We start from the raw sequence: 15,040 nt of genomic DNA, 5'->3' as shown, positions 1-15,040 counted from the left end.
GGTGGTGGGCACCTATAGTCTTAGCTATTTAGGAGGCTGAGGTGGGAGGATTGTCGAGTCCAAGAGTTCGATGCCAGTGAGCTGTGATTGCAACAGAGCGAGAACCCATCTCTAAAAAAACCAAAAAACAACAGGTGGCTTTGCAGCCAGCTAGGGAGGATAGTGCCAGAGGAAACTGGCAGCAAGCCAGAGATGAGGGCTAGCAGGGTGGTTAGAGGCTGCGAGGAAGGATTCAGGAGCAGAAGAGTGGGCAAGAAAAGCCACGGCCCTCATCCTGAAGGAACTGGAGTCAAGGGCAGTTGTCAGAACAATGCCTTGGCCTCAGAAAGAGGTGGAGACTCAGCTTCCCAGACTGGAGCTTGAGCATAAGGACTTAATCCCATGGTATCAGTCCTCTCCTTTGGAGACAGCCAGGGCCAGAGTGAGCTGAATGGCAAAACGGAGAAAGCTAAACCCAGAAATCCCTAAATATCCTCTCGCCCGGAACATGCCTGGGCCCAGAGCCTGCAGGGGTAGTAGAAAGAGATTCACTTTCCGGCTTTTGTCGGGGCACCACCCTGGAAAGCATGGTTTCAACAAAGACAGCCTCCACCCAGGGGCGGACACTCACACAGCCTTCTCTTTCTGTAGAGCCATTTGCAAGTCCAGTTTCCCACGATGATGCACAGCTCTTGAGATGAAGAAACGTGGCACACATATGTCTGCTGACCTTCTCTGAGATGGAGGAGGTGCTAGGGTTTGTTGGCTTGAAGAAGTAAGTGTTTGCACCTGACTTTCATCTCTTAACTCATAACCGAGGAAAAGTCAAACTCCCATCATCAGGGAGTGAATTACTCAGAGGAGATGCTGGCTTTACAATGTTCTCTCCTGTGAGACCCAGAGAAGCCCTGACTGAAACTCACCCTGGATGTGAAAGAAAAAGCTTAGGCCGGGCGCGGTGGCTCAAGCCTGTAATCCCAGCACTTTGGGAGGCCGAGACGGGCGGATCACGAGGTCAGGAGATCGAGACCATCCTGGCTAACATGGTGAAACCCCGTCTCTACTAAAATACAAAAAACTAGCCGGGCGAGGTGGCGGGCGCCTGTAGTCCCAGCTACTTGGGAGGCTGAGGCAAGAGAATGGCGTAAACCCGGGAGGCGGAGCTTGCAGTGAGCTGAGATCCGGCCACTGCACTCCAGCCTGGGCGACAGAGCGAGACTCCGTCTCAAAAAAAAAAAAAAAAAAAAAAAAGAAAGAAAAAGCTTAGTGATGCTGACAGTCAATTGGTGTAACTTGATGAGCTGAAATCCCCCGCAACGGGAAAACAGAGTCGTACAAAGACGAGAGGGAGAGAGGGAAGGTGAGTCAGTCAGCCTGTTATTCCTAAGTTGGGTTGTATGTCGGAATCACTCACAACATTCTTAAAAACACAGATTCTTAGCCGGGCATGGTGGCGCGTGCCTGTAATCTCAGCTACTTGGGAGGCTGAGGCAGAAGCCAGGAGGCGGAGGTTGCAGTGTGCTAAGACTGTGCCACTGCACTCCAGCCTGGCGACAGAGCAAGACTCTGCCTCAAAAAAAAAAAAAAACACCCAGATTCTGGGGCCTAGCCTGTGAGACTCCGATGCAGCTGGTGGATTTCGGTCAGGATACAGTGGATCTACTTTTAAAAAGCTCCTGGTTGGGCTGGGAGTGGTGGCTCACACCTGTAATCCCAGCACTTTGGGAGGCAGAGGCGGGTGGATCATCTGAGGTCACGAGTTCGAGACCAGCCTGGCCAACATGGTGAAACCCCATCTCTATTATAAATACAAAAACTAGCTGGGTGTGGTGGTGGGTGTCTGTAATCCCAGCTACTCAGGAGGCAGAGGCAGGAAAATCACTTGAACCTGGGAGGTGGAGGTTGCAGTGAGCCAAGATTGCACCATTGTACTTTAGCCTGGGTGACAGAGTGAGACTCCATCTCAGAAAAAAAAAAAAAAGGCTGGGTGCAGTGGCTCACGACTGTAATCCCAGCACTTTGGGAGACTGAGGCGGGTGGATCACCTGAGGTCAGGAGTTTGAGACCAACCTGGCTTACATGGCGAAACCCCATCTCTAATAAAAATATAAAAAAATTAGCCAGGCATGGTGGTGTGCACCTGTAATCGCAGCTACTCAGGAGGCTGAGGCAGGAGAATTTCTTGAACCCAGGAGATGGAGGTTGCAGTATGCCGACATGGTCCCACTGCACTCCAGCCGGGGTAACAGAGTGAGATTCTGTCTCAAAAAAAAAAAAAAAAAAGCCCCTGGTTGAAAATAGTGTGGAGATTATAAAATAGAACCACCATACACTTCAGCAACCTTGCTACTGGGTATCTACCCCCACAAAAAAAGAAATCATTATATATGTATAAAAATACCTGCGCTCATATGTTTATTGCAGCACTATTCACAATAGCAGAGTCATGGAGGATTGGCTAAAGAAAACGCACTCTAAATACACAACAGAATACTATTCAGGCATAAAAAAGCATAAAACAATGTCTTTTGCAGCAACATGGATGGAACTGGAGTCCATTATCTTAAGTGAAACAACTCAGAAACAGAAAGACATTGCATGTTCTCACTTATAAGTGGGAGCTAAATAATGTGGACCCAGGGACATAGAATGTGAAATAATAGATGCTAGAGACTTGGAGCTGTAAGAGGGTGGGAGGGGGTGGATGATGGGAGGTTGCTTGGTGGATATAGAGTGTGTTCTAGTGATGGATGCATTGAAGGCCTAGCTTCACCACAACGTGGTATATCAATGTAGCAAAACTGTACATGTACCCCATGAATAACAAATTCGTTATAAACAATTAAATTAAATATGGGGCCGGGTGCAGTGGCTCACGCCTGTAATCCCAGCACTTTGGGAGGCTGAGGCGGGTGGATCACGAGGTCAGGAGTTTGAGACCAGCCTGGACAATATGGTGAAACCCTGTCTTTACTACAAAATACAAAAATTAGCCAGGCATGGTGGCACATGCCTGTAGTACCAGCTACTTGGGAGGCTGAGGCAGGAGAATCACTGGAACCCGGGAGGTGGAGTTGCAGTGAGCTGAGATCGTGCTACCACACTCCAGCCTGGGCAACAGAGTGAGACTCTGTCTCAAAAACATAAAAAACAATTAAATATGAAACAAACAAACAAAAATAAAAAACCGAAAAGCTCCCCAGTGCTTCTGGGGCATACACAGCAGGTTAGGGAGCTAGAAACACCATCCGTTGGTTGGTTTTGCCCTGTTTCTCTCATTCTGGGCAGCCTTGACAGCACAGCCTGGCTACGAGGGTGAGGACTTGCCACAGTCCCGGGCTGGGGTGATGACAAGGCCCCCTGGGGCCACTGAGAGTCACTGTCTTGTTCCCTACATCTTCTGCAGGGCTGGCTCTGTGTTCTCTCTACTTGGGCAAGGCTATGTGGGTTCCCAGGGCAGCCAGCAGAATCTGTCCTTGGAAGATGCGTGAAACTCTAATCTCAACTGGTTCTGTTCCATCTGCCTGGTTCTTGGCCTCAGCTCAAGAATTCAAGGGTTGGTGGTGGAGGAGGCTCCTTTCTGCTCTGCATCTGGGGATGAATGGCCATTGCCCAGCAAGGCAAGAGGAGGAGTCTAGGGGGAGGTCAGGCTCTGAGAAAGAGAGAGAAACAGCGCACAAGAGAGAATGAATTAACCTGTTAGTACCATTAACATTTTAGCACAGACTAATTGACCAGATGAGATCTTTCCTTCCAGGGGTACAGATAGGTCTTTGAGAGTCACAAAGACCCTAGAAAAGCCTGGAACCTCCCCTGTCTGCAACAAGAGGTGAGAATGGGCCAGGCGTGTTGGCTCATGTCTGTAACTCCAGCAATTCAGGAAGCTGAGGTGGGAGGATTGTTTGAACCCAGGAGTTTGAGACCAGCCTGGGTAACATAGCAAGACCCTGTCTTAAAAAAAAAAAAAAATTAGGCTGGGCGCGGTGTGTCACGCCTGTAATCCAGAACTTTGGGAGGCTGAAGCAGGCAGATCATGAGGTCAGGAGATGGAGACCATCCTGGCTAACACGGTGAAACCCCATCTCCACTAAAAATACAAAAAATTAGCCGGGTGTGGTGGTGGGTGCCTGTAGTCCCAGCTACTCGGAAGGCTGAGGCAGGAGAGTGGTGTGAACCTGGGAGATGGAGCTTGCAGTGAGCTGAGATCGTGCCACTGTACTCCAGCCTGGGGGACAGAGCAAGACTCCGTCTCAAAAAAAAAATAAATAAATAAATAAATTGTGGGGTGTAGTGGCACAGGCCTGTAGTCCCAGCTAACTCAGGAGGCTGAGGTGGGAGGATCACTTGAGCCTGGAGGTCAAGGCTGCAGTGAGCCATGATCATACCACTACCCTCCAGCCTGGGCAAGAGAGTGAGACCCTATCTCAAAAAAAATAAAAGAAAACATGTGGGGCAGATGGTCTCCAAGCCCTTTCCTGCTCTGGCATTTGCTTGTGAATACTGATTTCTCTCCGACACGTGCCAGACATTCTTCTAGGCACAGGAGATACACATGGTGAGCAGGACAGATGAGGCTCAGCTCTGGTGGGGCTCACATCCTAGTGCTCACCATCAAAGCTGCCTGAGGAAGGAAGCCTTGAGGCTGGGTTACCTTGGAGCCTACCACCAGGTGCTGGATGAGATACAAGACAAGCATCTTTTCCTTTTTGTCATTCTCAGGGCTGTCTCTGAGCTGGACCAGCCAAAACCCGTGTGGGGGCAGATGCAGAGATGGACAATGTCACTCTCCCATACCCGAGTGCAGCCACCGGGGGAGGCAGGGGTGGGGTGGGGGGGACGTTCCTAAGGTTTCAGCCCAGCGGGTGTGGCTGACCCTGAGTGCCCCTGTACTTCAAAGACACTGGTTCTGGGGTCACAGGAGTAGGCCGTTAGCATCAGGCTTAATAAAGGAGGCCAAAGGCTGGAGAGACACCCAAAGGCCTTAAAGGATTAAAAACAGGAAAAACATATATGAATCAGGGGCTGGGTTTGCATTTCATAGATGGGTAATGTTATGCCAAAGGTTTGGGCTTTGGATTTGTAAAGTGTTGGATTCAATAAGAAGAATCTGTCTTTGGCTTTTGTTGTACAGGAAACTGAGACAGGCTAATATTGAAGGTGTAAAGGGAATGTACAAAGGATTCAAAAGGAGGCCAGGAAACCCAACAAGAAAGGAAAAGAAGAACCAATTAGTGTGTGTATATATATATATATGGAAGCTAATTTTCATATGAGAAAGTGAGAGATTCTTACTTTAGAAACTGACAGTTACTAAGGGACTGTGCTTAGTTATTTGCAGTTTCTCCTCACCTCTCCCATGGAAAATTAATCAATTTCTCCTCCTTTTGCTCATTCCTCACATGCCTTTGCTTTCACCTCTCCCCTGCCTCAATCCTGCAAATGCCAGAGTCCAAAAAAACTATTATGCTGCTGGAGAGACTGCAAGGACAAAAGAGGAGACTATTTGAAAAACAAAGTCATGGACTCATACAACTGGAGAGGACCCAAAGCCTCCCCCAACCTTCCTCTCCTCCCCTCTGCCTGCTGCCAGATCGCGCCTGACCCACCCAGGAAAATGGGCCTCTTTGCTTTTTGAAGAACTCCAGAGGAGAGACCCTGATCTCCCTTGATAACTTATCCCAAGTCTGATATCCTCATTGGCAGAGATTATTTTCCAGCTTAAATCACTCGTGTGGAAGCCGAAGCTCATTTCCTTTTGTTCTGTCCTCGCTGGAGATGGTGAACAGCTGGTCTCCATTCTCGGAGGAATATCGCTTTAAACCTTGCAGGCCATTGTTAAGTGGCCTCTAGGCTTTCTCTCCTTCTGACTAAGAATCATAGCTTCTTTTCCCCATTCCTCATGGGTCCTATTTTCCAGCCCCTCTCACATCTTTGTTCTTTGAATGCGCTCAGGTTTTTCTAAGATATTCCCCTTTGGAAGACATTTGAAGGAAAACAACAGAAGGGTCTTTAGATGTACTAAGTACTGGCAGTCCCTCTCACCTTACCATAAGCCTTGCTGTTTCCACTGATTGAGTGGCTTCTGGGGCCTTGCCTTCCTGGGGCCAGGCTGTGACCGAGGACCAAGAAACCTGTCCTGTGTTTAGCTCATTGGCTTGACCACAGGCCAGTGCTGTCCCAAAGAGCAGGAGGCCCCAGCACAGCTGGGGGCTCACCTGAACTGAAAACCGTGTCCGACATTTGTACAGCTCTTAAATACTTACTACACAGAATCGTCATCCTGGGCAACATAGTGAGGCCCCGTCTCTAAAAAAATAGTAATTAGCTGGGAGTGGTGGCGCACACTTGTGGTTCTAGCTATTTGGGAGGCTGAGGTGGGAGGATCACGTGAGCCCAGGAGCTCAAGGCTGCAGTGAGCTATGACTGAGCCACTGCACTCCAGCATGGGGAACAGAGCAAGACCCTGTCTCTAAATAAATAAATACATAGATAGCCTATTGTCTCATTCAGAAGAAAACATTAAGTTCAGCAAAATCTGATGGTTATGTTGAAATCAGCGATGGCTTGTGTTCTTTGGCTTGTTAGGTGGGTAGGGGGAGGTGGAGACTGAAGTGAGGAGGAACTGGGATGCCCTAGGATGTAAGCTTGAGGATCCAGGTGGAAAACTGGGGATGGATAAGTGTGAAGGCCAGTGGAGTGGTTACAGGAACAGATGTTCAAACAGAAAGGAAGGAATCTGCTTGCCAGATGTTGGGACAATGGGCTGATGGAAGCTATAAGGGAAAGACTTACAAAGAGGCAGATATAAAAAGGGATAACTGTGTGGCACAGAATCATACATACCAGAGGCTGGCAAGGAGGTGTGGATGGGTGGGGGAAGGGGGAAGAGAGGTTGGTGAATGGGTAGGAACATGCAGTTAGGCAGAAGAAACAAGTTCTAATGTTTGATAGTAGAGTAGGGCGACCATAGCCAGCAACAATGTATAGTATATTTCAAAGCAGATAGAAGAGAGGACTTGAAATATTTCCAACACATAGAAATGATAAATACTCAGCCGGATGTGGTGGCTCACGCCTGTAATCCTAGCACTTTGGGAGGCTGAGGCGGGTGAATTGCCTGAGGTTAGAATTTCGAGACCAGCCTGGCCAACATGGTGAAGCCCTATCTCTACTAAAAATACAAAAATTAGCTGGGTGTGGTGGCATACGCCTGTAATCTCAGCTCCTCAGGAGGCTGAGGCAGGAGAAGCACTTGAACCCGGGAGGCAGAGGTTGTAGTGAACCAAGATCGTGCCATTGCACTCCAGCCTGAGCAACGGAGCAAGACTCCACCTCAAAAAATAAATAAATAAATAAATAAATAAATAAATAAATAAAAACAGATAAATACTCAAGGTGATGGGTGATGGAGTTGTTCACCTCTCTACACATTCTATGTATATAGCAAATACATGTACCCCATAAACATGTAAAATATTATGTATCAATAGGAAAAAAATGTGAAAGAGGGAGAGGGAGGAGTCGGGGATATACATATATATAGATAGAGAGAGAGAGAGAGAGTTTAAGGCAAGATCTGAGATCCTGGGATATCACCTGTGAGGATGTAGTATTAATTAATTAATAATCTGGTTTGCCTGAAAGTGAGGTTAAGAAGGACTGAAGGACCCATGCAGAAAGACTTTTGCTTCATCCAACACCAAAGAGTTGAGAAAGAACTTTACTTGTAGGCTGGGGAGTCTGCAAAAGTGGAGATAGAAAGTCAAACTGGGGCAGATACGGTGGCTCATGCCTGTAATCCCAGCACTTTGGGAGGGTGAAGCAGGAGGATTGCTTTAGCCCAGGAGTTTCGACTTTATAGTGAGCTGTGATGGCATAACTGAACTCTAACCTGGGTGACAAAGCAAGACTGGTCTCTATAAAAATTTCTTTTAAAAAAATTAGCCAGGTGTGGCTGGGCATGGTGGCTCAAGCCTGTAATCCCAGCACTGTGGGAGGCCAAGGTGGGTGGATCACCTGAGGTCAGGAGTTCGAGACCAGCCTGGCCAACATGGAGAAACTCCATCTCTACTAAAAATACAAAAATTAGCTAGGCTTGGTGGCATGCCTGTAGTCTCAGCTACTCCGGAGGCTGAGGCAAGAGAATCTCTTGAACCCAGGAGGCGAAGATTGCAGTGAGCCAATGTCATGCCACTGCACTCCAGCCTGGGTGATAGAGCAAGACTCTGTCTCAAAAAATAAAAATAAAAATAAATTTAAAAAAATTAGCCAGGTGCAGTGGTGTGTGCCTGTAGTCCCAGCTACTCAGGAGGCTGATGTGGGAGATCCCTTAAGCCCAGGAGTCTGTGGTTGTACTGAGCTACGATTGCACTTTTGCAGTCCAGCCTGGGTGACAGAGCAAAATTTTCCCAAAAAAAAAAAAAAAAAAAAAAGAATGTCAGTCAAACTGAAGATAACTCAGGTTGACACCATCAGTCAACTTAGTTCAAGCATTGACATGTCATATTGACATGCAACTTACCTCGTGACTATAAGAGATATGACTATAAAGTAAGATAATTTAAAAAAATGGAACATAAAGAGTCAGATAACAGTTGTCACCCTTAAAGCAGTCACGTTGGGTTGTTTGTTCAAACAATGCAGAGATTTCTACAACTCCTCTTTTGGTTTTATTTTCTAAGCCTACAGCATAGACAGACATTCATCCACCTTTTTTTGTTTTGTTTTGTTTTGTTTTGTTTATTGAGACAGAGTCTCATTCTGTTGCCCAGGCTGGAGCTGGAGTGCAGTGGCATGATCTTGGCTCACCACAACCTCTGCCTCCTGGGTTGAAGCCATTTTCCTGCCTCAGCCTCCCAAGTAGCTGGGATTACAGGCACCTGCCAACATGACCGGGTAATTTTTTTTTTTTTTGGTAGAGACGTGGTTTCACCATGTTGGCCAGACTATTCTCAAACTCCTAAATTCAGGTGATCCACCCGCCTTGGCCTCCCAAAATGCTGGGATTACAGGTGTGAGCCTCCGCTCCCAGCCTCATCCATCTTTAATGGTGGAGAATCTTCATTTTCCAAGGGTGTATTTGATTTTGAGGAACAGTTAGTAGTTGGGAGCCAAGACTGAGGAAGAGGTGAGTGATCAGGCTGGGAAGGGTTAAGGAAAAACCAGAGCCAGACAGTAACGGAATGAAACAGATTTTATTTTATTTATTTTCTTATTTTTGAGACTGAGTCTCACTCTGTTGTGTGGGCTGGAGTGCAATGGTGCGATCTCGTTCGCTGCAACCTCTGCCTTCTAGGTTCAAGCGATTCTGCTGCCTCAGCTTCCTGAGTAGCTGGGATTACAGGCACCTGCCACCATGCCTGGCAAATTTTTGTATTTTTAGTAGAGACTGGCTTTCACCATGCTGGCCAGGCTAGTCTCAAACTCCTGACCTCAGGTGATCTGCCTGCCTTGGCCTCCCAAAGTGCTGGGATTACAGGCGTGAGCCACCGTGCCTGACCAACAGATTTTATTTATTTTTATTTTCGAGACAGAGTCTTGCTCTGTCACCCAGGCTGGAGTGCAGTGGCACAATCTCAGCTCACTGCAACCTCCACCTCCTGGCTTCCCACAATTCTCCTGCCTCAGCCTCCTGAGTAGCTGGGATTACAGGCACCTGCCACCATGCCCAACTAATTTTTGTAATTTTAGTAGAGAGGGGATTTCACCATGTTGACCAGGCTGGTCTCGAACTCTTGGCCTCAGAAGATCTGCCCACCTAGGCCTCCCAAAGTGCTGGGATTACAGGCATGAGCCACCATGCCTGGCGGAAACAGATTTTAATGAGAAACTATTGCAATAGGGGGAAAGACTTCAGTACAGAACAGGCCTCCATTCTGAACACAGCGTGGGGGATTCATAGCCAAGGAGTAGGGTGGAGATCAGGGGATGAAAAATTCCTAGGAAGAAGCATCAGCAGTCGGGGGATTCTGGCTAAACCAATTCGACAGAATCCCTCCTTCCAGGTAATCAGACACCACCTGGTGATGGAGGTGGCGATGAGAAATTTGATCAGATATAGAGGGATTCTTGCTTAACTGACGCAGCAGAAGTTTTGCTAAAATTAGGTGATGCAAAGACAGACACAGAAATCCAAAGGCTCAGAGGACTCTCACCAAAGTTTGGTCAAGGAGAGTGTCTTGTCAGAAGCACTCACTGTTGCTGTTTTTCAAGAGTACTTCACAGAGGTACACTTTGGTTTGGAGCCTTAAACTGGAATTTTCTCTTTTTGCAATGCTGAGAATCTATCAAATACTTTGGAATTTCTACAGAAGTTTGATGAACTTTTTGACCTCAAGGAGTGAATTCTGCATGAACAACATCAGGGACATCAAAGAAACAAATCAACTCTGTCGTGGGTGTGATTTTGATACCTGGGCTCCAGGGTTTCTCCCAGGCTTTGAAGAGCTCTACTGCAGACGCTGACTCTTGTTCCCAGGTCATTTTGGAAACAACGTAGTTCGTTGACACTTACTCTGTTCCTCAAGATTGTACCATTTGCTCAGCTTTCCTTAAAAGATAAGGACAAGAGATACATACATCTTTGCTATTTCTATTACTCAAAAATGTGTGGTGCAGTCTTTACGTTCAAGTTGTCCCAGAGGAAGAGTTTGTTTCTTTATCTAAATTGAACTCTTCAGCCTTCCTTCTCCCAGGCAATCACCAGTGTGAATTAGCCCAATTGCTGACCACTTAACCATTTTATTGAACCTGTGGGTGAACGGATCACTACATGTTCACCAAAGTGCATTCCTTACCTAACTTTAAACCTTTTGTTTTGGCTTTAAATGACTGTTCTGGAACAAGTTTCATGTTCTCTCTAGATGTATCATTTGCAGATTAATTGCATTTAGAATATAATATTATTTGCACGAATGATTCTTTTATATATATATAATACAGAAATAAAACGTTTGATAGGCGCAGGCTGCAGCGCCGCGACTCCTGCGGGTGGACGTCTGGGCTCAGTTTGACGGCTAGGCGCGGCGTTTCCTGTTCCCTCCTCAGCGCGACTGCAGCTCGGGCCTTTGGCCTGATCCAGCCCCCATGGCTTCAGAAGAGCTACAGAAAGATCTAGAAGAGGTAAAGGTGTTGCTGGAAAAAGGCTACTAGGAAAAGAGTACGTGATGCCCTTACAGCTGAAAATCCAAGATTGAGACGGAAATCAAGAACAAGATGCAACAGAAATCACAGAAGAAAGCGGAACTTCTTGATAATGAAAAACCAGCTGCTGTGGTTGCTCCCATTACAACGGGCTATAAGGTGAAAAGCAGTAATTATGGATGGGATCAGTCAGATAAGTGTGTGAAAATCTACATTACCTTAAGTGGAGTGCATCAAGTTCCCACTGAGAATGTGCAGGTGCATTTCACAGAGAGGTCATTTGATCTTTTGGTAAAGAATCTAAATGGGAAGAGTTACTCCATGATTGTGAACAATCTCTTGAAACCCATCTCTGTGGAAGGCAGTTCAAAAAAAGTCAAGACAGATACAGTTCTTATATTGTGTAGAAAGAAAGTGGAAAACACAAGGTGGGATTACCTGACCCACGTTGAAAAAGAGTGCAAAGAAAAAGAGAAGCCCTCCTATGACACTGAAACAGATCCTAGTGAGGGATTGATGAATGTTCTAAAGAAAATTTATGAAGATGGAGATGATGATATAAAGAGAACCATTAATAAAGACTGGGTGGAATCAAGAGAGAAGCAAGCCAAAGGAGTTTTGAGACTTTAAGGTCCTTTTGGGAACTGTGATGTGATGTGGAAATACTGATGTTTCCAGTAAGGGAATATTGGTGAGCTGCATATATAAATTTGACAGATAGCTATTTACATAGCCTTCTAAGTAAAGGCAGTGAATTCTCCATTTCCTACTGGAGGATTTATTTAAATAAAATATGCTTATTAAACACTCCTGCAAACATGGTTTTATTAGTATCCTGGTCATTTTGTTCAAGGAAGGGTTATAATTGCATTCTCATGTGAAACATAAAGAGCAAGTCTTGCCCAATAAAAAAAAGTTTGATAAAATTTATTGATCACAATTTCTTTTTTTATTGTTAAACTTAAATAAATGTTATTAGTATAAATTTATGGAGGCCAGGCGCGGTGGCTCACGCCTGTAATCCCAGCACTTTGGGAGGCTGAGGCGGGTGGATCACCTGAGGTCAGAGGTTTGAGACCAGCCTGGCCAACATGATAAAACCCCATCCGCAATGAAAATAGAAAACTAGCCTGGCATGGTGGTGGGTGCCTGTAATCCCAGCTACTTGGGAGGCTGAGGCAGGAGAATTGCTTGAACTTTGGAGGCAGAGTTTGCAGTGAGCCGACATCACACCACTGCACTCCAGCCTGGGCGACAGAGTGAGATTCCGTTTCAAAAGAAAAAACAAAGGTGTAAATTTATTGAGTTCAAGTGTAATTTTGTTATATGCATGGATTGTGCAGAGGTGAAGTCAGGCTTTCAGGGTATCATACATTGTCCATTAAGTAATCTCTCACCACCCACCTGCCTCCCACTCTCTCAACCTTCTGAGACTCTGTTATCACCACTCTCTATGTCAAAGTGTACACATTATTCAGCTTCCACCTCTAAGTGAGAACAGAAGGTATTTGTCTTTCTGTGATGACAGTTTCTTCAAGCAGATTGGCCAACCTTGAGGGAAGGAACATAGGAGGTGGATGAGGGAATCAGCTTTCATTTACATTACTAAAAGCTGGGAACAAATGATGATCTTATTTAAACTTTACAAAAACTGGTGGGGTGGATATTATTATTCCCATTGAGCAGAGAAACCTCCTGAGATTAAATTAATTACTTGCCAAAAGTTACACAGGCTCCTCTGAGCTGCTTTCTCAACTAAGTCTATTCTGTGGACTTCCATGTCTGTACAAAGGCACCTCCCAATTTTTGCAAAAATCTTGCTATGTCCATTTTGCAAGAATCTCCATCTTCCATATCTGATCAAATTCCTCAACCCCCTGGAGTCAAGATTCGAACTCAGGGCTGTCAGATTCTAAATCACAGGAAAGACAATCTAGATGTTATAGACACCAAGAATCCAGTTGTCGGTATACCATATTGTTATAAGAATGGTTTCTCGGCCGGGCGCGGTGGCTCACGCCTGTAATCCCAGCACTTTGGGAGGCCAAGGCGGGCGGATCACGAGGTCAGGAGATCGAGACCATCCTGGCTAACAGGGTGAAACCCAGTCTCTACTAAAAAAAAAATACTAAAAATTAGCCGGGCCTGGTGATGAGCGCCTGTAGTCCCAGCTGCTCCGGAGGCTGAGGCAGGAGAATGGCGTGAACCTAGGAGGCGGAGCTTGCAGTGAGCCGAGATCGTGCCACTGCATTCCAGCCTGGGCTACATCTCAAAAAAAAAAACAAAAAAAAAAAAAAAAAAAAAAAAATTTTTTTTTTTTTTTTTGTGAAGACTGGTTCTTGTTTTGTTGCCCGGGCTGGTCTCAAACTACTGGCCAAACTACAAGCAATGCCATGTTGGCCTCCCAAAGTATTGGGATTACCGGCGTGAACCACCACTATGCCTGGCCAACATTGACATGTTGGTGGCCTAGGTTAACACAGGCAGGAGAGAAGGTAGGGGCTTGTATAGGTGACCAAGTTCTTGGGTTTGCTGCTGTCATTGTGGGGTTCAGGGCCCTTTTCTTTTCTTTTTCTTTCTTTCTTTCTTTTTTTTTTTTTGAGATGGAGTCTCGCTCGGTAGCCCAGGCTGGAGTGCAGTGGCGCGATCTCGGCTCACTGCAAGCTCTGCGTCGTGTGTTCAAGCAATTTTCCTGCCTCAGCCTCCCAAGTAGCTGGAACTACAGGTGCCCGCCACCATGCCTGGCAAATTTTTTGCATTTTTGATAGAGACGGGGTTTCACCATGTTAGTCAGGATGGTCTCGGTCTCCCGACCTCGTGATCCGCCCACCTTGGCCTCCCAAAGTGCTGGGATAACAGGCGTGAGCCACCGCGCCCAGCCAGTTCAGGGCTGTTTTCTACAAGGCTGTATGAACATAAAGCCTTTACCAGGCATCATGCCAGAAAATTGATTAAAGTAATAAGAAATAAGGCTTTTATAGCAAAGAGGTGGAGGCGGGATGGGGTTGGAGGAAGATCATATTTCTTTTTCCCCTTGATGCCCTCCCTGGAGAATCATCCATTTATGAGTTGGTTATAAAAGATTTTCCCAGGATACTGCTTTTCTGGTATTTGTGTGGTTCTTGAACTTTCACAAAGCACTGGGTACTTTAGAATCTAGGCAGACCTGCCCTTGGTCCTGGCCACTGAACTTTGCATCTAGGCAAGTCAGATAGAATTAGGACATTATAGGGCCCAGTAGATGAATAAATAGTGTAAAGACTATGACTGGCTAGGCGCGGTGCTCACAACTGTAATCCCAGCAGTTTGCGAGGCCAAGAAGGGCGAATTGCTTGAGCCCAGGAGTTCAAGCCCAGCTTGGGCACCATGGTGAAACCCCACCTCTACAAAAAATAAAAAAAAAAACAGCCGGACGTGCTGGCATATACCTGTAGTCCCAGCTACCCGGGAGGCTGAGGTGGGAGAATCACCTTGAGCCTGGGAGGTTGAGGCTGCAGTGAGCTGTGATTTCGCCACTGCATTCCAGCCTGGACAACAGAGTGAGACTGACTCAAAAAAATACATAAAAAAAGACTGTGACCGAGGGAGTGTGCCATTTTACTTGACAAAGTAACACAGATGTAACATAACTTGGAAGAAATATCTGTAACTGACAGAAACCAGACTCATGGAACAGCCTTCTCAGATGCCTTGCCTGGTTGGCAGCTGAACTTCTGGGTATCTCAGTTAAGTATTTAACTTCTCCGAGTTTCCATCTTCCTGATTTCCCAGATGAGAAAACGCTTTGTGTCTCTGGAAAAGTATTTCGATATTCTCTTAAGAACGTGCTTTAGGTCCAGCACAGTGGCGCGTGCCTGTGGTCCTAGCTACTGAGGAGGCTGAAGTGGGAGGATCACTTATGCTCAGGAGTTTGAGACCA

The 15,040-nt window shown here is 46.3% G+C and overlaps 1 protein-coding gene across 1 annotated transcript; it reads left to right on the top strand.

Annotated features, from left to right (window-relative positions):
- The first annotated feature begins 11,064 nt into the window (after window positions 1–11,064).
- On the top strand, window positions 11,065–11,938 carry LOC108527734 (calcyclin-binding protein-like). The gene is given in 3 exon segments (XM_017869180.1): window positions 11,065–11,118; window positions 11,120–11,156; window positions 11,159–11,938. Coding segments are annotated over 3 exon segments (684 nt in total). The 3' UTR covers window positions 11,752–11,938.
- The last annotated feature ends 3,102 nt before the right edge of the window (window positions 11,939–15,040 follow it).

Source organism: Rhinopithecus bieti, unplaced genomic scaffold, assembly GCF_001698545.2.
Source record: "Rhinopithecus bieti isolate Rb0 unplaced genomic scaffold, ASM169854v2 scaffold_3043, whole genome shotgun sequence".
Classification (NCBI taxonomy): Eukaryota; Metazoa; Chordata; class Mammalia; order Primates; family Cercopithecidae; genus Rhinopithecus; species Rhinopithecus bieti.
This window is presented reverse-complemented; position numbering and strand designations above follow the sequence as displayed.